This window comes from Zingiber officinale, chromosome 5B (genome assembly GCF_018446385.1).
Source record: "Zingiber officinale cultivar Zhangliang chromosome 5B, Zo_v1.1, whole genome shotgun sequence".
Taxonomy (NCBI): Eukaryota; Viridiplantae; Streptophyta; class Magnoliopsida; order Zingiberales; family Zingiberaceae; genus Zingiber; species Zingiber officinale.
Genome location: NC_055995.1, coordinates 42,932,007 through 42,955,642, shown reverse-complemented (window position 1 = coordinate 42,955,642; position 23,636 = coordinate 42,932,007). Strand labels below are relative to the sequence as shown.

Sequence of the window (23,636 nt, the reverse complement as noted above, 5' to 3'; positions counted from 1 at the left end):
CCGATGGGAGCGTCTACTTATCTTTTAATAGAAATAAAAATTTGGTTTTAAGAAATTGTCTTTATGTACCTAGTTTTAGAAAGAATTTAGTTTCTAAACTGTTTTTAGATGGATATTCGGTTTCTTTCAGATGATGTAGTTATTAAAAGAAATAAAGTGATTATCTGCTCGTGCATTAGTTGGCAATTTGTATACTTTAAATCCAATTTCTTCCACAAAGCAAAACATGGAAATTTATAATTCATCTTCTAACTCGAATAAGAGAAAAGAACCTTCGAAATGAACCAAGCGTATCTTTGGCATCTAAGGCTTGGTCATATTAACTTAAGTAGGATTCAGAGGCTTATAGCGGATGGACTTTTGGTTCATTAGAGTTGGAAAATTTTCCAACTTGTGAATCTTGCTTGGAAGGTAAAATGACCAAGAGGCCTTAAGGCCAAGGGTATAGAGCCAAAGAAGTGTTAGAATTGGTTCACTCTGATTTGTGTAGTCCAGGCAAGAGGAGGTTTTGAATATTTGTCTCTTTCATGCGATTATTCAAGATACGGATATATTTACCTAATGCTACCGCAAGTCCGAGTGTTTGATAAGTTCAAAGAATACGATGTGGAAAAACGATTAGTAAAAGTATCAAGACACTACGATCCGATCGTGGTGGCGAATACCTCTTGAGAGTTTAGAATTACTTATCGGTCGATTCAATCCCAATCGTCGCACCGAACACCCCAATGAATGGTGTAGCGAGCGAAGGAATAGGACTCTTATGGAGATGGTTAGATCGATGATGAGTTATTGAGATTACCAAATTCATTTTGGGATATGCTCTGGAAAGCACATTCCGAACTTAGTACCTTCTAAATCGGTTCCTTTACTCCCATAGAATCGTGGAATGGGCGAAACCCCAGGCATATTCGGTTGGGGTAGTCCAGTACGTGTCTGAAACCGGATCTTGATAAGTTAGAATCTCGTATGAAGTTCGCGTGTTTGTAGGATATCCCAAAGGAACGAAAGGTGGTTTATTTTATAGTCCTAAGACCAGAAGGTCACTAATGCCCAGGTTTTAGAAGAAGACTATATAATGGATCACAAGCCCGGAGTAAAGTTGTTTTAGAAGAACTTAGAGAGGACACGTCTACTTCAGCTACAAGATGAAGTACCACAAGAGACCGCAACACGTGTCACACACGATACACAACCACAGAGTGCCTCGTCGTAGTGGGAGGTTGTCAGGCAACTGAAGATTCATGTTTTGGGAGAGTCTTGGGACTTGATCCGGGTAAACATGAACCTGATCCACGAACATACGATGAAGCACTCCAAGATATAGATCCAGATCTTGGCAAAAGGCAATGAAATCTGAAATAGAGTCTATGTAGGTCTGGGAGCTTGTAGAACCACACGATGGTGTAAAAGCCGTTGGATGCAGTGGATTTACAAAAGGAAAAGAGGGATGACGGAAGGTAGAAACCTTCAAAGCTAGGCTTGTTGCGAAAGGGTACACTCGAAAGAGGAATCGATTATGAGGAAACCTTTTCACCGGTAGCCACGCTTAAGTCTATCCGGATACTCTTATCCATTGCTGCTGATTATGAGATTTGGCAAATGGATGTCAAGACGACTTTCCTTAATGGAAGTCTTGAAGAGAACATCCATATGAAGCAACCAAAAGGATTTATTGAAAAAGGCAAAGAGCATCAAGCTCAATCGGTCCATTTATGGATTAAAGCAAGCTTCAAGATCTTGGAACATCCGGTTTAATGAAGTAATCCAGTCATATGGATTTATTCAAAGTCCGGATGAGTCTTGTGTATATAAGAAGTGTAACGGAAACGTGGTGGTATTTCTTGTACTATACGTAGATGATATTTTGTTAATTGGCAACAATGTCAAGGTATTATCAGACGTAAGGGTATGGTTGTCCAAACAATTTGATATGAAGGACTTAGGAGATTGTGCACACATTCTTGGGATCAAAGTTATAAGGGATCGTAAGAAAAGAATGTTATGTCTATCCCAAGCTTCATATATAGATACAATCCTTGCTCGTTTTAGCATGTAGGATTCCAAGAAAGGTTTCTTACCTTTTAGACATGGAGTAGCTTATCTAAAGAGATGTCTCCAAAGACATCGAAAGAGATAGAGGACATGAAAGCAGTTCTTTATGCTTCGGCTGTAGGAAGCCTAATGTATGCAATCATGTACGAGACGATATCATTTTCGGCGTGGTCGTGCAGACATCGAGTAACTAGACAAGGACATTGGATCATGTAAAGCGTATATTAAAGTACCAGAAGGACTAGAGATTATACGCTAGTTTACAAGACGATCCGCTCTGGTTACACTGATTCGCATGATTTCAATCGAGATAGGGATATGATGAAGTCTACATCAGCATGTGTTTACTTTAGAGGTGGAGCCATTTCGAGAAGTGTTAAGCGAAATGCGTTTGGACTCAACCGTGAAGTCGAGTATGTAGACCTCGAGGCGTAAAGAATCAAGATGGCTCAGAACTCTAATGGACTTAGATGTGATTCTGGTTTGCCCAAAATCATCACAATTTATTGTGATAATAGTGGAACTCGAAGGAACCACGAGCCCATAAGGCAAGTAAACATATAGAGCGCAGTACCACCGATACGAGATATCGTGAGCGAGGAGAAGTCATTATCGCCAAGATCGATCACGGATAACTGGCGGATCCTTTCACTAAGGCCCTTAAAGCTTTCGATCGGCGTGTGGAGGAATGGGAATCGGATGTATGGTAGAAGATATGGCAACAGTCGTTAGTATAAGTGGGAGATTGTTGGGTGTATATGAAAGCCCAAGCTTTGTAAACATTCATTATGAATAAAGAATCACATTTCGTCAAATTAGCTACATTTGTTTGTAGTTGTTCATTTAATTTATATTGTAGATAACATACTATGTGGTGTCACATGCGGAAGATGATGTTATCAGTACCTTATAAATTATAAACAGTAACTCACGAAACAAACCATTAGAAGGTCGTAGTGTAATTAGGTATTAGTTTATCTTGACTATATAATTACACTAGTACACTTGAGTGTATTGAGTAGGACCATTGAAGGTCGTTTCTTTTATTGACTTAATAAAGGAACAAAGACCTCGCTTATTATGGAAGTGTGTGCTCTTAATCCTAATATAATAACAAGCATATGTTTGATATTTATTTCTTTAATTTATCGATGGGTGAGATTTAGTTTGATGAATCAATAAACTCGATAAGTTGGGAAATGGTATCACTTATAGTGTGTTGTTGATTATAGAAGGGAATTGTGAGATACTAGGTTGATAATGTCCTCAAGAGGAGCTCATAAAGATTGTCGTGTTAAACCCTGTTAGTCCGATACGATAATAAGGTTGAGTGGTACTACTCTTGGACTTAGATATTAATTAAATGAGTTGTCAGTAACTCACTTAATTAGTGGACATTCGATATCTTAAACACAGGAGACTAACACACTCATAATAAGAAGGAGCCCAAAATGTAATTTGGGATTGGTGCGGTAGTTCAATAATAGTTCTCTAGTGGAATGAATTATCATTGATAAAATTAAGTTGTGTGTTAAGGCGAACACGGATGCTTAATTTTATCGGGAGACAAAACCAATTCCTCCTCTCCCTATCGTAGCCTCTTATTTATGGAGTTCTATACCCACCCATACCCACCTTCATACCCACCTTAAGGTGGCCGCAAGCTAGGGCCAGCCTAGGTATAAGATTGGGTGGCGGCCCAGTCAACCCAAGCTAGTAGGTGGCGAAATAAATTAAAGAATTTTAATTTTAATTTTATTATGTGGAAGAAATAATTTATTAAAGAGAATTAGAATTAAATTATCTCTCTTGTAAAATTCTAAAGATTAAAGAAAGAGATTAGATCTCTTTTTTGTAGATTAGTGAGATATTTTATTTTCTCTTTAAAAATTATTCACATGTCAAAATTAAAATTATGGAAATTTCTTTTATTAACCATGAAGAGATTTTCAAGAGAAATTTTATTTTAAAATTTCGGAAACAAATAAGGAAAGTTTTAATTGTTGATTGAAACTTGTCCGATTTGCTTCCTCTTGATGTGGTCGGCCATTAGAGATTAATTGGGAAATATTATTTTATTTTTCTCAATTAAATCACGTCGAGGAATTAAGGAAATTTTATTGTAATTAAATTTCCTAATTTGCTAGGCAAGGAATATAAAAGAAGGGTGAGGTGCCTTCACGACACAACCTCTATTCTTTCTCTCCTCTTTTCTTTGGTGTGGCTGGCCAACATCCTTTCCCTCTCTTCCTCTTGTGGTGGCCGAACATCTCTATTCCCTTGGAGCTCTTGTGGTGGCCGGATACTACTAGGAGAAGAAGAAGAAGAAGGAGAGGAAGCTAGCATCTCTTGGAGCTTGGTTAGTATTTTAGGTTTTTCTCCTTGGTGAAGTTTTCCTTTGTGGCCGAACCTTGCTTGGAGGAGAAGGTGGTTGGTGGTTTCTCATCTCGGTAGATCGTTGCCCACACAACGTCCGAGGTTAGAAGAGGAATACGGTAGAAGATCAAGAGGTTTTTCTACAAGGTATAACTAGTAATTTTTCTTTCCGCATCATGCTAGTTATTTATGGAAATAATACCAAATACAAGAGGCTTACGTTCTAGAATTTCGAATATGTTTTTCGAAGTTGTGTTCTTTTGGTTTTTCTTTTCCTTGTGATTTGATTGTTCTCTTTGGTTAACCTAAAGTTATTTTAGGAAATTAAATATTATCTTTCTATAAAAGGTTTTGTCTAGTCGGTGGTAGTTGCTCCCATATCCAAGAAGGTCATGTGCCTCGCCACGTCAGTACTGGGAACCAATTATGGAAATTAATATTTAATGGAATTAATAACTTAAGGAGACTTGGATCAAACGTGTTAAGTTCCGCAGGAGATCCAAGTCAAAACCTAAAAGAACAAATAGATTAAGTTTTGGATCAAACGTGTTAAGTTCCGCAGGCGATCCAAAATTTAATTTAAAAGAACACATGGTAGCTAAGAAAAGGTTCAGACCTTTGTACAAAATTTTTGTACAGTGGAACCTATAGGTTTTCCGAGTAGCAACCAACAATAACAAAGCACAATGTGAGAATCATCCCAAAACTAAAGAGCAACCCTCATATTAAGCATTAAGATTTATGCAGTCTCAACTAAATGCCTATTATTCCTCTATGCAATACTATTCTGTTAACGTGCACAGGAGAAAAATGATAGATTGAGAATATCTTGACTAAATAGAAAATATTGAAAGGTATTAAAGAAATCCTCTTACTTTGTCCCTTATCCATACATGAATAGAAGTACAAATTATATTTTTATCTCAACATAAAAGAGAGAAAATTTAAGATACATCAGACTATTCTTACATTAAAAATAGCGAAGGCATGCATGAGTGATTATAAGGTAACAAAATACCAAAAAATTTTATGACCATCACTAGGACACTAAACAAAGAATGCAGTAAGGAGAAAGGTGCAAAAGAATATTGCTATTAGCTAATTGGGCTCATTTGTAAATATTGTAACACAAGGATCCATTTGTAATATTTTATATTTATAATAATATCTATATACGGAGAGAGAATGAAAGGGCAATCTAAAGTTCTAATAGGAATAACTCCTCCATGTATTTGATGCCCATCATTGTTCGTCTCTCTCACCACAAGTAATGGAGAGAGACCTATATGCTACAATTGCAGCATCCCTCCATGCCAAGATTTAAAACGTCAAGCCACGGAGTAGTTTCGATCTTTTATCACAATGATACATTTTCAATACCATAGTGTGTCAATATGATTTTAATACTTATTTAATTGAACTATTATTTTACTTAAGTTAAAACTTTTAATTGACTTTTTATTATAATTAATTTTTTACTCGATAATTAATTAGATTGCTAGAAGGGAGCATTGACACAACGGTAAAGTTATTGTCATGAACCTTGTGTTCATGGGGTTCGAGTTGTAGAAAGTCACGTGCAATATAGGATAAGATTGCATACAATAGACCACTAATATGGTCCAACCCTTCCTCGGGAATCTGCATTGGTGGGACTTTCATAGTCTGGGTTGCCCTTTTTCTTAATTAATTAAATTGATAATATACGGTTGTTCTTCTCTTTATATTTGTTGATTAATTTGATCATCTTAGACTTTACAATTAAAAATAATTACAACAAATTAAGCTTTAATTTTTAAATTTATTTCACTTGTATGTTATATACTTTTTTTGTTTTATAACAATTTATAATCTATTCAACTTTTGTAAGTAGAACATTGCAATGAGCAATATGAAAATAATCTCATCCCTGGTGTTCCATAAATGAGGCATGCTATGGTCTTGCATTCTGAAACATTATAGAAAATTTGAAGCATTTTTGTTGATCTAATTTTATTTAAATGAGCATATATTTTTATGGATTTATGTAATTGTGTTTGAAATTTATTTATATGCATTTCATAAATATCACTTTATTTCTTATATTTGTTTAATAAAACCAAAATAAAATTTTTCAATGAAATGAAATAATTTAAAATTCTCTGGTTTGATTTTAATTTGTTTTTGTTTCTTTCATGTAAGCATAGTTATTACAATCAACATTCAACATAAAATAGAGATATCTAAGGATTTTTTTATTTTCAAAAGTAAAATATTATATTTTAGATTTAACTTAGATTTTAAATTTTGTAATTAAATTTATTTTGTTTTATGTTTAAATTTTTTTTTAAAAAAAATATGAAACTCGAATCAAATTCAATTAAATTTGAAAATTTTGTATACAAGATTTGTTTAATAAAATTAAATTCAAATTTGCAAATGTTTTATACATTCATTGAACTTGTAGAGTTTTCTAAAAGATTTAGTTTGATTTCATCAATGCACACCTATTGCAATCATCTTATATCTTTAATGATATTCTAGTGAAATTAATTAAAAATAATCAATGAATTATTTTCTAAACTTGATCAAATAAATTATCATTTAATCAAACTCTCATGTCAAACTCTAGCTATCGCTTGATACTCAAACTCGAGTCCCCTCAGGACAGTGCGGTGGTTGAGGCATGGGGAGCATAACCTCCCCCATGCCTTGGCCATTGCACTAATAGCTAGTAGTCACCCGTGATTTACCTTCTCCATATTGGCTTAGGAACGGATTAGCGGGAGTACTGGGAGCGAGCGAATCGCCTTTTGCCACATTGATACTCAACTCGAACTAAAGAGCTAAAAGAAGAAACTAAGTAGAAGTAGAAATTCAACACATTCTCACCAAACTATAATTTTCTCGTTTCTTGCTCACATGGTGTCTGTTGGTTTCTTCTAGTATCTATTGGTTTCTCCCAATATCACCCTTATCTTACATTTATATATAATGTGTTCTCGTATCAGGTGAAATTGCGGGTTGTTCCCATTTAGATATGCAACGTATTTTTGATGGATGGATTGCAGTTCGTTCACCCACTTAATAAATTATGTTGATTCTCAAATAAAGACGACAATTTGGGTAATGTTGAAAATGAGAAAGCAAGGAAAATTGATAAAACTAACTAAGAAGAAAAACAAGAGGGGAGTAATAATTAAATGACTCTCATGAACATAAAACAGAAGTTATCAATTATATTATTCCTTTTTTTATTTTATTTTCATGCACTTCTTTTTTTTTCTCCACTTTGTGTTGTGTGATCACTCCCTCATTTTCTTTGACCTCCAAATTTGCAAACTTGAAAAGATTTTTGAGGTTGGAGAGTATATGGGATGGTCTAGCTCAAAGATGCTCGCTAATAGTATTGGAGACTTTCTACTAGATTCCATTCAGTTTTTTTTATATTTATTGCATGAATTGTTACTTTATGCATTTGGTATTTTAGTACTTTGGTGTATTCCTTTCATTTTCAACATGAATCTAGTTTAGTCAGTTGTGTCATGAGTATAGTAGTCATTATTTTGAGTTGAGCATTGTGTTAACAATCTTTCTATATTATTAAATAAATTATCCAGGCTTCATGTTTGTTATAGCCTGGTGAACCCTTAGAGATATTACTTGTGATTTTGATGCAGTGATGATGTTGTCCAAGCAAGGAGGCTATCTCTTATGTAGGGTTGGAAGACTTCAGGTTGTGACAACCAATGTCTCAACAGTGACAGAAAGCATGTTATCACTAGTCTCAGCATTGCCTAGGTGTGCATAATCCATGCATATGCATGCCTTTCCTTAGCCACTGCAAGAAGCAACTACAACCCAACATCAACTGCACATGGTCTAAGAGTCACTGATTGCATCTCTTAGGGAGCAGTTTTCCCACACGCTTCCATCATCATCATGAGGTGCAGAATACATAACCATTCATCACTCCAGTCCTAGCCCAAAATTCAGCCCATCATTTCTGAGTTGATCAGGATGATGGCTTGGCCTACACTTTCTCTGCAGTCAATCCACATTTAGGTTGTTGCCTATGATACTTCACAGCCTGACATCTTTCTGGTCTTTACAAAGTCCGGTCCACATCTCTGGGCCACAACTTCAGTAAACCCTAAACCCTAATGGCGATATCAAGGGGGGTTCATTTTGGTAGAGTATTTAGGCATGCCAAGTCACCTACTAATCATCCATATCCAATTGTAACTTAGATACACCCTCATCAACTTGATCTAGTTCCACAGTTCCAACGGATGAGTACTCAAGACTTGTCTAATTACGAGTGCTTCATTCAGTCAGTCACCTCATTTGTCTATAAAGATATCTCTACCATGTGTTTGTCTCATCTAAGTTGTGTTCATGGATCATAGACTCAAGAGCCTCTTAACATATCCTCTTTCCCTACTCTTAACCACTCACATCCTGTGAATATGACAATAGTTAATGGTCTAACTCGTAGATTAGAGGCGTTAGAAATGTTTCACTTTCACTGTGGGTCATATCTAGGCTGTCTCATTTAAATGTTCACTAGATGACATTGTTGTCGACCACAAAACTTGTTTACTAGCAAAGGATTACACTCAAAGTTATAGTGGTAATTATATTAATATTTTTCTCCCATCAGTTAGCCTTTTTCTCTTTTTCGTTGTTGTCTTCCAATAGAATCTTCATCACCTTGAAATCAAGAATATGTCCTTCATAAGGATGTTTCTAACCATGTTTAAAATCTCATGTTGTACCATTCGATAAGAGCGAAATATTTCGTTCCGCCCGCCAACCGGACCAACACCTCCGGTGAGGTGTCTACACGCCGCAAGGCCCCGTGGCCGCTGCGGAGGCTTCGTGCAAGCCCCGCAGCCGCCTCGGAGCCTCACGCGAGCCCTGTAATTGATGGTGGCGCCAAACAGGTCACGGGTGAAGGCAGTAACTTAGGTTTAACTTAGGGTTTAATTAAATAATTTATATTAATAATTTCAATCAACTCCTAGATATAATTGGATAATTTAAATAGGTTTAATTAAACCCTAATAAAATTATCCCATTAATTTTATTTTTTTATTTTTTATTTTTAAATATTTAGATTATATTTTTTTAGTTAATATATTTTATATTTAAAAAATACCGAAACTATATCAGCCAAGGTTTAAAATTTCGACCCGTGCCGAGGTTTCGGTCTGAGACCGGAACGATACGGTTTCGGTATCGTATCGTGCCGTGCCGATACGGTTTCGATAATTTTACTTAAACATTAAATCAGTAAAAAATATAAAATAATTAAAATATATATATAAGAATATAAATTTGATTTAATAGAATTTTTATAAAAATTATTTTTTTTAGAATTTTAAAGAATTTTTAAAAATTTTAAAATAGTAAAAATAATTTTAGAATATTATTTAATAAAATTGATTATTTTTTAAAAAAATTTAAAAATATTTTTTTATATTTTATATTTTATATATAATTTTTTTTTCGAATTTTTTGAATTTTTATATTTTGTTGGGATAATTTAATTAGGGTTCATGAAAGCCTCTTTGAAATATCTCAATTAAATAGGAATTGTTTAATTTATTTAAATTATAATTTTGCACAGTGCTGTGCCCGCGACCCGCGCCTGCTCCCGCGACCCAGCGCCCGCACCCGCGACTCGCCCGCGACACCTCCGACGGCGCCGGAGGTGTCCGGCGACACCTCCGGGGGCGCCGGAGGAGTCCGGCGAAGATTCCGGCGGCGCCAGAACCGTCAGTGAAGTTTTCGGCATCGCCAGAGAAGTCGCGTCGCGACGCCTCCTGCGCCTGCCACACGCTTCAGGCTCCGCGAAGCTTCCGGCGACGCCGGAAGCTTCTGGCGATGCTGTTCCCGACTCCTCCTGGCGCGTGACGCACCACGCACGATGCGACGAAACCGTCGCTCGTCCGGTGCCGGTTTCGGTGCGCGGGCGAAACGGTAAGTTTCGCCCGTTCCGCCCGGCACGAAACGAAATTTTGTTCTATGATATCAGCACAGAGTGATACGATATCTAAACCATATCATTCCGGTTTAGGACCGAAACTTTGGCACGAGTCCAGATTTTAAACCTTGGTTTCTAATAAGGTTGATATGGAACAATCTTGATTTCTTACTCAGTGATAGATTCCTTTCACCAATAGGTTGAAGATGTTGCAATACCTAAATTGAATCAATTTCCTAAAATTTGGTTAAGTTCAACTTAGCTCTTCTTTAATAGTGCATGCCTAGAAGTGCTACAAATGACTCCCTATTCTACTCATATCACAATCTAGAAGGCATATTCTTTTTATATTATATGTTAAAGGCATTATAGAATAAAGAAAATATGATCAAGGAGGTTAAGCATTAATGCCTATGACTCCATTGAAATTACCCAATTAAAAGATTACCAAGTATTTTCTCAAGTGAAGATATATCTCATAACATATGTAAAGGATATGTTAAAGGAGGCTAGCATGCTAAAGACTCGACTAGTGCTGTAACACCCATAGGGTCCTTAGCAAAATTCTAGAATATTTTATCATGAATAAAGAAAAAATATATATGTTTTAGTTAAATTTTGCTCCTAGCCGAACACTTAAACAAATAAAATAAAAATAAAAATATATAAGGTCTAGGACTTGAACTCTAGATCTCTCATTAGATGCCTGAATAAGATAACCACTAGACCAAGAGAAATTATTGTTAGAAAAGAGAGGGAAACCATAATTAAATGTAAGAAGAAAAGGCTCTTCTCTTAGAAGGAGAAGTGAGAGTTGTCTTCTTCCTCTCTAATGAAGAGATGCTCTAGAATATTCTTTTCTTACTCACCAAGAAGGGATGTATCTAGACTTTTCTCTTAATTATGAAGAGAGTAAAGGAAAGGAGGAAGAAAAATATATTTTTCCTTCCTCCTCTCATGATGAATAAAAGGAGGAAATTAAAATGAGTTGGCATTTTTCCTCATTCACCTTCCTACTCCCTCCTCCTCCGCCGTGACCTCTTCTTCACCATTTCCTCTTCTTGCCGAGACCAAGGAGCAAGGAAGCTTCCCCTCTCTAGGAAGGATCCACAACAAAGGTTAAATCTCTAAGGAAAACAAGCGCAAGAAAGTGAGTATCCCCTCACTGCAGTACAAGTAGCTTCGGTTTAAAATGTTTTTCGAAACTCTAAAAATTTTCTTGCAAGAATGTGGTCAAGATAAAGAATAGGTAGTCACTTAGGGTTAACAAGTGATAAGAGATGCTTCATGTTATAGAAAAAGAAAAAGAGAAATTTAGAGCCTTATTGCATGTTTCGGCCAGGATGGAAGAGAGGACCTAGAACAAGTTTTCTTTGGTCACATGCTTAATTTTTCTACTCTATGATATATGAATTTCACATGTTGTTAGTTAAGTCTTCATTCTTCATGTTGTGAAAAAAAAAAAGAGATACCTATCTATATGGTTCGGCCAAAATTGATTATAAGGCCTTAGGTCAAGAATTTTAGATAGAAACCATACTAGTTGTACCTCTTTGTGATGTATGAATTTTTACATGTTTATAACTAAGGTTTTTATGCTTCTTATGGAATAAAATGGTATGAAACCCTACTGATATGTTTGGCCAAATTGAAATAAATGGGTTAGGGTTAAAGTTTTGAACTCAAATATGCTTAGATCATGAAGTACAATACCTTGTATGCACTTAGATTAAATGGGCTTGTTATATGTTTAAGTTTTATGCTCCTTATGGAATAAAATGATATGAAACCCTAATGATATGTTTCGGTCAAATGAAAATAAATGGGTTAGGGTTAAAGTTTTGAACTCAAATAGGCTTATTCATGAAGTATAGTGCCTTGTAGGTACTTGTACAATGCTCTATAGGTACTTAGATTAAATGTGCATGTTACATGTTTAAGTCTTATGCTTCTTATGGAATAAAAAGACATGAAACCCTACTGATATGTTTCGGCCAAATGAAAATAAATGGGTTAGGGTTAGAGTTTTGAACTCAAATAGGCTTATTCATGAAGTATAGTGCCTTGTAGGTACTTGTACAATGCTCTATAGGTACTTAGACTAAATGTGCATGTTACATGTTTAAGTCTTATGCTTCTTATGGAATAAAATGATATGAAACCCTACTGATATGTTTCGACCAAATTGAAATAAATGGGTTAGGGTTAGAGTTTTGAACTCAAACATGCTTATTCATGAAGTATAATGCCTTGTATGTGCTTAGATCAAGTTTACATGTTATGTGGATAAGTTCTATGCTTCATATGGAACCAAATGATATAAGAACCCTACTGATATGTTTCGGCCAAATTGAAATAAATGGGTTAGGGTTAGAGTTTTGAACTCAAACATGCTTATTCATGAAGTATAATGTCTTGTATGTGCTTAGATCAAGTTTACATGTTATGTGGATAAGTTCTATGCTTCATATGGAACCAAATGATATAAGAACCCTACTGATATGTTTCGGCCAAATTGAGATAAATGGGTTAAGGTTAGAGTTTTGAACTCAAACATGCTTATTCATGAAGTATAATGCCTTGTATGTGCTTAGATCAAGTTTACATGTTATGTGGATAAGTTCTATGCTTCATATGGAATAAAATGAGGTTGAAACCTACTGATATGATTCGGTCAAGATGGATTAATTGGGTTAGGAAAGAGTTTAAACCTAACCAAACATGCTTATGTATTTTCATGATATGTAGCCTTTGATATATAAGTAGATTAAGGTTTCATGTTTTATGATGTGATGAAAATATGCTTTACGATATGTTGCATTTCTATGTCTTATGATAAGATGTGCCATGTTTATGATATGATATGATAGACTTATGACATGATAGGCTATGGTCATGATATGATATGCTAGACTCATGATATGATATGCCATGTTCATGATATGTTATGCTAAGTTCATGAGATGATATGCCAAGTTTGATGATAAGAAAATAACATGTTATACTTTATGTTATGATAAGAACATGTTATATAATGCATGTGTGAATGGCTTATGTAAGAAGAAAAGCCTAAAGAGTTGCTTCCCTTAAGTTGGGACCAAGAGCATTCTTCATGTTATGAAAAAGAGTTGCTTCCTTTAAGTTGGGACCAAGAGCACTCTTCATGTTATGAAAAAGAGTTGCTTCCCTTAAGTTGGGATCAAGAGCACTCTTCATGCTATGGTAAAGAGATGCTTCCCTTAAGTTGGGGATCAAGAGCTCTCTTCATGATATGACAAGAATTATGACATGTATGATATGATGAGATATGATATGCATGATATTTTACTTTGTATGGCTTGTACCAAGGGTGGGCTCCATAAGCGCCCCGGGGTCGACGGACTATGAACGGACCTCGTTAAGGGATGGGCTCCTCAGTACGCCCCTAGGTCGACGGACTATGAACGGACCTAGATCCCTAGTAGGTTCGGGGCTAGCTACCCTGTCCTAGGGATTGCGCGCATTTATGTTTACATGTGGTACAAGCCAGGGCCCTTCTCATGATGATGATATGATATTCAAGTATGTATACTATATGTTTTGAAAGAAGCATGATGCATATGTGCATTTCATGATACATGTTTTAAAAATATACATATTGCATCTACATGCACATATTATGAAATTATGTTTATGCACCTTTATGAACAGGTATGAGTTATGATACATGTTTACATGATATGATAGGCTTCATGATATGTGCTTACAGAATGTGATATGAATCATGATATACACTCACATGCTATACTCTGATATGTTATGCTCCTTATGTGATATGATATATTATGTTCTGTTTACCCTCATGTTATGTTATGAGATGTTATGGTTTTTACATGATAAGATATGTTCTATGTTATGATTCTCCATGCTATGTTATGCTATGCTATGGTTTCTACATGTTATGTTATATTATGTGTTTTTCGGATTTATGGGTAGGCAAGGATCTCACTAAGCCTTTGGCTTATAGCTACACGTTTTCCTTGTACTGCAGATAAAGGCAAGGAATGGATTGTTTAAGGGGAGCAGAGCAGGAAAGGCAATGAGGATGTGTGTGGAAGTGCTGGTGGATAGATCTATTTAAGTTTTTGAATTATCTAAGTTATGCATGTGAACAATGTTGGACCTATGCTTATGATAATGTTCAGCTAGTATGATATCCTACTCATGTTATGTTGGTACGTTTGACTTCACATGCCATGTTAAGAGAACTAGATGCATATGGTATATGTTATGATATGAAAAAAAAAAAAAAATTAATTATATATGTCTTCCGCTGCCATGAATCCATATGCATTAGTATAATTGATGTCTATGTTTTAGTGACGTCCGTCCCTCTAGGGTGGCCTTAGTGTTACCTGGAAGGGCGGGCGTTATAAGTGCATACTCTTATGGATTTTGATGTCAGATATATATACCATTATAGGAAGAAACACTAACTAATCTAAAAAACGTACAAAAAAAAATGACCCTTCTCACCATCAAAAAGACCTAACATCTTATTTGATGTCCTACAAAATCCATATCAACAAAGATAGGCAATACCCTATCAGTGAACCAAAGAGCATATATTTATGACTCAATTAGGGAATAAGGATTGTAGGTGCTTACCTAGTGAATAAGATTCACACTGAAAGACTTTATAGAGTCAATATGATTTTCATTTAATTTTGTAGGCTAGAATCCTCCTAATGACTATTTAGTTACGAAGAAGAAGACTTATCCACTAGAGAAGAAAAATGTATAGCCATAATCTCAACCGAAAGAAGCTTCAAGACTTTTGTTGTATCAATTACCCTTCTAATCCGTAAATTCTAAATGAAAAGAAAAAAAAGTCACTTCATGATATACAATTTCGAGCCGTGCCGGTCGGCATGGGTGGAATTTACCATTTCTCACGCCGATGGACATGGCACGGATTCGTGATGTCATCACAATAGCACAGAGATAGTCATGACACTCTACGACCTTACGATAGCCTCCACAAGAATGCAAAAGCAGTCGCAACCCTCGCGACCTCACAACCAAAAGCCTCAAGAAGTCAAAGAGGCAGTCGTCGCCTTCCATGAGATTGTGGAAGAAGCCAAGATCCTCCACAATCTTGCAATGACCTCGCGAAGTCAGAGGAAGCTACAGACCTAGCAACAGCTCTACAACCTCATGGAGCACCACGAGGTTTGTTGATTTTTTTTAAAAAAAATAATTTTTACTTTTTTATTTTAAAATTTAAAAAAAATAGTAATTTTTTGTTATCCTATTCCTTTTCATCTCTTAATTTTCCCCTCATACATTGTTTTTTTCTATCTACATCATTAATTTTTTTCCCTTCATCAATCCTCCTACCTCGTTAACTTTTTCTTCTACATCATTATTTTTTTCTTCCTTCATCAGTCCATAAGGGTAAACAAAAAGTAAAAACCTTCCTCTACATCAATAATTTTTCCTTTCTTCATCTGTCCATGAGAGTAAAAAAAAGAACAAACCTCTCTAAGGATAATTAATGTTTTTCCTCCATTATCTGCTAGATAAATAAGAAAAAAAAAAACTCTTAAAAGGTGGTTAATTAGGTAAAAAAAATTGAGGAAATAGATTCTTAGGAAAAATAAAATAAATATAATATAATATAATTTTTAATCTTAATATACTACAATTAATTAAATTATCATATATATAAATTTAGTCTAAGTTTAAATTTACTAAAATAAATATAAATAAAATACAGTTTAAAACTACTTAATCCTTCCATGTCTATAATAATCAAATATTAATAAAAATATTTTTTAATTAATATATTTATATTTCAAAAAATATCAAAATCATATTAACATGGCACGATAAATACTCAAATTGAATCGTTCCAATCATAAATCAAAACTTTGGCACGACTCTAAATTTTAAACCTCGAGTTACTTAGCAAAGGTCATCAGGTAATTTAATGATTTAGTTTCTTCTTGAATTATAAATTGAAACGCATATAGAAGATAAAATATAATAATAAATAAGCATTAGAACCAATCCCCTTCACTAATGAGAGTCATAGGTTATGTAAGGGCATACAAAAAGGCATATGTTGGATCGTGCATCAGTGTGGTAGAGGAGGATGAATACCACTTTAACCTACGATTTTAGTGTTCTACAAAAATATATGCAATAGAAATAAAATTGAACACAACAGAAAGATAAACCAAATACATAAATGATTTTATGTGGTTCGACGGCCCCTTAGGCTGCTACTCCACGACTTATAATTGATGAGATGGATTACTCCCAAGAGTCTATATTTCCTCTTTGGCAATATCGAAGGTGGAGATACTTCTTACAAATCAATAATTTACATATAATAAAAAAGTAATACGATAAAGCTCTTAGTATGGCAAAGTAATGGCACTATTTTTCACTTAATTGTTAATCTTTCTTGCAACGCCTTGAGCCTTTTTATAAAACCTTCTCTTTGCATCTAGTCATTTGCTGATGTGACGATCATCGATTGATCTTCCATCTTTGACCGACAGAAAACATTCTATTCACTCAAAATAAACATCACTTCAGTCGACTATTTGTTTGGCAGATATCTGAATTATCAATCAATTGGAACATGTCTATCAGTCAACTGATCTACATCAAAATATCCCAACCATACTCAACTTGAGGAATTAGACCACCAGTCGACTAATCCCCAATTATCAGTGTTCTAAATGGTGATCGAAACAGCCCCTAAGCACCACCTAGCCAGGAGGCGGGCATCAACTGCACTGCCTTTGCCAAAGGCAGGCTTTAGGCGGTAACTCATCTCCTTCCGTCACCGCCGTGCCTGGAACCACCGCTGCTGATACAGCTATTTCGCCACTGCGAGGTGTCGCCTGGCCTAGTGACTAGTCTGGAGACGTCGTGCGAGCTCGTAAGCGTCGTCTGAGCCTAGTGACGAGCCTGGATGCGTCGCCCAAACCCAACGACAGGCTGGAACACATCACGCAAGCCTGGTGACAAGCCCAGACACGTCGCTCGAGATCGGTAATGCATTTGGACGCTTCACGTGGTCCCAGTGATGCGTGTGGGTCCCAACAATGCATTAGACTCGTCGCCCGCAGAAACAGGATACGCGGGTAAGTTGTAAGTTAGGATTTAATTAAATAATTTTTTGTTCATAATTTATGTATATATTTTTAAAAAATTATATTTTTTAAGTTTAAAAATTTAGATTAAAATTTTAATTTTTAATTAATATATTTTATTAAAAGAAATATTATAAAGAATAATAATTCTTTATAATATTATGTATAAAAAATAGTAAAAAAAATTCAACCACCTAGGTCATCGCCTACTATCGTTTATCAACACTGTCAATTATCAATCAAGTGGGCAAACCATAAACCCCAAAAACACTTAGGGTATTTACTCTCCTAGCCATCAATCGATTGATCAACAACCATCCATCAACTAATCAAAACCACAAAAGCCCTAAAATACTTAAGGCATGGTTTTCTCAATCACGAATCAATTGGATCCCAACACAAATCAATTGACCATATCTAAGATCGAGTCTGCCTAAGCTATCATGTACCCTCATTTTTTTTTATACAAGTCACTACTCCGCTCATATCTATTTGCAAGTTTTCTCTGAGTCTTGAGGTCTGCTACCATCAAATTATATCTCTCAGGAACTCGAATTGACTCCTCATGTTATTCTCTATCTTTGCTTGCGTAGTTCACCTCCTCCGCTTCCATGCTCCGATGTTCTATGTTGCAGTCTCTCAAATGCATCTCACGGACCTCGAATCATCACTCACCTTGGCCACGCCTAGTCAACCTACATACATAGTAGATCATGTGCAACATAACACATGAAGTTAGATCAAACTACAAAATTAACTTGAACTCTAATGCAACTCATCAAAATCCATAGTTGCCTAAACGTTGAGGGGGACGAAAGTCCTAACACTATAGATATAATTAGGAGTTCTCGAATGTAGAGTGCAAATTTTTTACCTAGTAGTATGTGTCATACAAACATATGTACCATCATGGAAAGAGATGTGAAGGGACTACGATGGTAGTTTTTTAGTAACTTACCACTTAAGTAAACATCAAGATTGCCACTAAGAAGATTGGCATGAAAATTACTTCAACTAAATCATAGTGTGGGAAATGATGAGAAAACTATTGTACATGAAAGGAAGAGTAATGTTGTGACAATAGATTGGAGAAGAAAAGTTGGAAACATGGAAATCACCAAAGTCCTAAATTATAGATGGAACATGAGGCTCACCAATGCAGACAAATACGTCATAGCATTTGAAAACAAGAAGTTTTGGCTAATCTGCACAACAAAGAGCCCTGTGCTGCTTGGATACAAGAACAGAATAGGAGAAATCCGACACGGGGGGATTTGTAGAACCTGGAGTGCAGATCTGGGTGCGTCACCTCTACCATAGTTTGAAATTTCATACCGTATTAGACAGCACAATTGAAACATATCATTATAATAAATTCCATAATCTTGATACCACTCGGCAGTGATCTATTATGTGTCACTATGTCATCATGTTGATGAACATCATGATATTCAATACCTATTGGCATGCAACAATATGCTACAAGATAAATTGAAATAATATTATTTTTTGTTTACCTTCTGTTCATACAATATAGTATCAAAACTACATCGTTCTAGATGGCATAGAGCCTGCTCTCTTTTTTTCTTCTTCATTTTCTTCACCCACTAATTTACCATTCACCACCCACACCATAAGTCGAAACACCAACACAGTACCAAAATAATATCATTGCAGTCAAATACCAAAACTTTAGCATGATTCGAGATTAGCATATTTCGAGATTTTGAACCTCAACCTCTACTGCAGATTTTTATGGCTAACTGCAAATCTTTGTGAAAAGGGGAGTAGGATTTGTCACCAGGAGATCAGTGTCGTCCAAAGCTGAGTCAAACATCCAATACCCACACTCAGAGTTGAGTCCAACTCACCTACTGATCACTTGTAAAAAAATGAGGATCTGCAGCAATATTAAATACTCTTCCCTGAATCTGAGTATCATAAGTATAAAGTACCATCAAAAACCATCAAGTGTCAATCCATGCAGTTAAACTAGTAGTAGAGAATTTGTGCCATGTCAACAGGGTAGCTTGTTGAGTCCCATTGGTTGAAATAATGCCCTTGTCAATAAGCCTCAGCTGATATTTGTCCGTCAATTACAATGCTATGAGCATGTTCTCTAATCAGTGTTGCAAAAAACCTAACCACTATATTAAATAACTAACTCATTCTAGAACTTGACGACATTATCAAGTATAACCCTCTTAATCTCTAATATATCTAATTGGAACCCTCCTATTCTCTAATAAATTTAATAATTCTAATGGTTCAACAACTAGCTAGAATTGTATTGTAAATTGCAATATAAGCGCTTTCAAGAAAGATCATATACAAATGCATTCATTCTATACCTTCCTCAAATAATTGCTTGCGTCTTCACTGACTTTACAAAGATCTGTACAGAGCTGCACTCCAGATATTAGGACTCCATGATGCTTTTCCTTCAACAAAGTAGCTGCCAAGCTCAAAAAGTTTTCTGCCAAGTCTGGTACTTTTCTTATGATCCTGATAGAGCACAAGGCAGCCTAGAAAGCACATTAAGTTTAAAGTTACCATAATTGCATGATCTTTTTGAAGTAAAGGAAAATATCAAGAAGATTGATATAGCAATTTAAACCAAAAATGTTTATCAAAGAAATTTTCAAGGGATGTCTAGTTGCAACAATTTAGTGATTTAGTTTCTTATTCTCATAAAAAAAATCAACATGGAATGTTTCAACACAAAAAGTGTAGTGTAATAAAAATGAAGTGAAAGACAACTCTCACTAAGGTAATTGTACCCAAAACGACACAGGTGGGTAGGTAGAGAATACCTAGGGCACAAGACAACTCTCACTAAGGAACTTAGGGCCACAAACAAATTGTGACGGATATAAACCATAGTTTCTGAGGCTTAAAGCCATAACAACCCAAACTCTAAATGAAAAAGGATGAGTGATGCATTACGCCTTAATGCTCAACTTTAAAAATGTTTAAACCTATCAACATGAACCTTTGACATATTTCTCGTAAGGCTAGATGTCACCCATAAGTGACATGGAAGCCCTTCACCATTGAGGTACTTCGATAAGCAAAGGATGATCTAGGCCAGGTTTAAAATTTCGAGTCGCGTAGAAGCTTCAATTTATGACAACGCATATTGTGTTGTGTCAATACAGTTTCGGTATTTTTTTTTAAATATAAATATACAACAATAGTTTAACAATATGCATTCCTATGAATCTTCTGAGTATAACAATATACTTTCCAACCTTGATTTTACAGCTTACAAAGGATATTGTAAGTTTCCTTGAGTAAACTTGACACACCCTCTGTTGAACTTATGCCTATCATATTCCCTCAACAACAACATCAATATATTCCTGGGAACTCGCTTGTTGAAAATATTAGATTATGGACACTGTATGATCATCATGAGTTTGGATAAATCTTACTAATGGAATTAGACTTATCAAATTCAATCCAAACCAGGACTATATTCCTAGGACTCACATGAGTATAACTATCCAACCTTTGTTTAACACTTTATTTACTTTGTTATGAGTTTCTCAAAAAATTTCAACATGTCTAATTTGATAATAAAGTCACAAATAGGCTTATAGATTTTTCATATTTACTTAACAAGAGTACCTATTTTTGGGATTCTTCTAATTTTGATAAACTTTTGTTGATCAGATTAAATTCAAACAAATATCAACATATTCCTAGAATCTCATGAGTGAAATCATACCCTCCAACCTTAGTTCTACAACCTATATAGACTGTTATGAGTTTTTGAAACAAATTCAGTCTTGTATAATTTTATCATAACTCATTGGTGTACTTAGGTTTATCATATTCACTCAACAATAAAATTTATGTATTCCTATGACTATAACTCTCATAATTCTGATCATGTTCAAATTTTTTGAATTTAGACTCTGTACAATCATTAGTGAGTTTTAGCCAAAACTCAATGATGGAATTAGGATTATCAAATTTAATCCACACCAGAACCAATGTATGAGTGTAATCATGCTCTTCAAGTTTGCTTTATCCTATTTACTATGTCGTGAGTTTCTGAAAAATTTGAGTCATATGTCAAACAATAGTTATAAAACGCTATTAAACGCAGCCTATAATTCGAGATTGCAAATGTGCTTTAGTGATTCAGGCAGATCAGATAAGCACTTGACATTATCGTGGTGAGACATTGGAGTATTTTTGGAAAGAAGTCAATGATTTGATTAATTTGATATTTATGAAAATTATGTGCGTGATTCACTAAAATACCATTATTTATATGTTATTGTATTATATATAGAGACTACTATTAATACAAATAATTTAATATTTATACATTTATAAACAAGTAATTAAGAGATTGACTCAATGAGGTCAGGTTCTTGATAAGTGTTTAGGACTTTGTAACTTTCATAAGAATTTAATAAAATAGTTTCTTTGTTATTAAAAAAATATAGTGTAACAGAGTTAAGAGTATAGCTACAATTATTATACTAAGTTATTATATTGAGTTTCTATGTCCTATGTTCTTATGATGGTTAATACAAAGAAACATGAATTTTTTTTCACTTTTATAGAATTTTCTTATTATTAGAAAGGCCACTTGAATCATCTTTAAAAACTACGATATAATGACTAGAAAAAGCTTAACTAATCAATTGAATAGTGTTAGATATCAATTTCATAAAATGCAAGAAAAAGTTATTTTATGGCTTCAAAAGTTATTCTTATTCTAAGCATTCGGAGCTAGAATTTCAATCTTTGGCTAAAACTATATAGTGCTAGTCTAATGTTGGGTGTGTAAACACAGTGTTGAAGGCATCAAGGAGGAAGGAATTGAGGGGATGGAAACAGAAACAAGGAAGATCTAACAGAAGAAATGGGAGAAGAAGAAAAAAAAACAACTTGCCTTGTCACGGAAACTATAGCCCTTATGCTCGTGGTAACTCGTGAAAGTCACCATTGCTTACAAAAATCATTCTCGGTCTACAAAAGTTGCTATAGATTGTAAAAGATGGAATGACAGAAACCATCTCTTTGTATCGCAACCTTAAGTAGGTTTTACATATCAGTCAATGGATGGAACTAGAAGTTTTGGTTGTGTTTGACTAGCACAAAAGGGTTTTTCAAACTTTAGTTGGTGTAATTTTAATGGCAACAGTGCAAAACTTTTCAAAAATATATTGATGAAAAGAACAAAAATGTGATAATATTCATATTATGCGTATTTCGATGATAAAAAATATAGACATATAACCTCATCAATTCTTTGAGATTCAAAGGTCTAAGTGTAACATATAGAGAGTTTGCGGTAGTGCAAGAAAGTCCAAAATTTTATTAGTTTAAAGAAGACATGTTTTAGAGATTAGAAAAATTAAATAAATTTAAACTCAAATAGGTATGAAGTAGCTATATTTAGTCAACCATAGTAATAACTATACAAAGTTTAAAATATATGATATAACAATCTAGCAAATAAGAAAACAGAATAAAATATATTGAATTGTTAAAGGTAGGAAAAAACATGTAGAGATTTGGCCAACATTAGATGCATAAAAATGAAAACCAAATTGGTGTTTATTGATGAGTGTTATTTGAGATAAAAAGAATTAATACTCTTTATTGAAGAGTGAAGCATATTTATATACAAACTAGAAATCTATCTTAGAAAATTATAATTAGGTTAATTAACAATCAACTAATTGACAGATATATTAACTATTATATACAGATAATATGGTAACTAATACATACAGATAATGTTCCCCCTCAAATTAGAGCATAGATATTAATCATATCCAACTTGTTACGAAAATAATCAACCCAAACCCTATTTAAAGTATTTGTGAAGATATCCCCTAGTTGTTCTCCGATCTTCACATATCTTATAGAAATCAAGTTTTGTTGAATTTTCTCACGAAAAAAAAGAGAGCAACTTGGTTATCACACCATAGTTTTGCTAGTACTGAAATTTTAAGTCCTACTTCAATCAAAAGTTGATATATCCATATTATCTCACATACAAACTGTGTCATAGCCCTATATTCTGATTCTACACTAGATGGTGAAATAATGTTTTGCTTCTT

The 23,636-nt window shown here is 34.6% G+C and overlaps 1 protein-coding gene across 9 annotated transcripts in view; it reads right to left on the bottom strand.

Annotated features, from left to right (window-relative positions):
• LOC121984379 (AP-1 complex subunit gamma-2-like) overlaps positions 1-23,636 on the bottom strand; it is a 143,712-nt gene that overhangs the window by 82,913 nt on the left and 37,163 nt on the right. For all 9 annotated transcript variants that reach the window (XR_006112868.1, XM_042537285.1, XM_042537288.1 and 6 more), the window contains one exon: positions 19,899-20,072. Coding sequence is in view for 8 of the 9 variants with exons in the window: in XM_042537285.1 (XP_042393219.1) it covers positions 19,899-20,072 (174 nt within the window). In the remaining variant the exon portion in view is untranslated. The remainder of the gene's footprint in view (positions 1-19,898; positions 20,073-23,636) is intronic.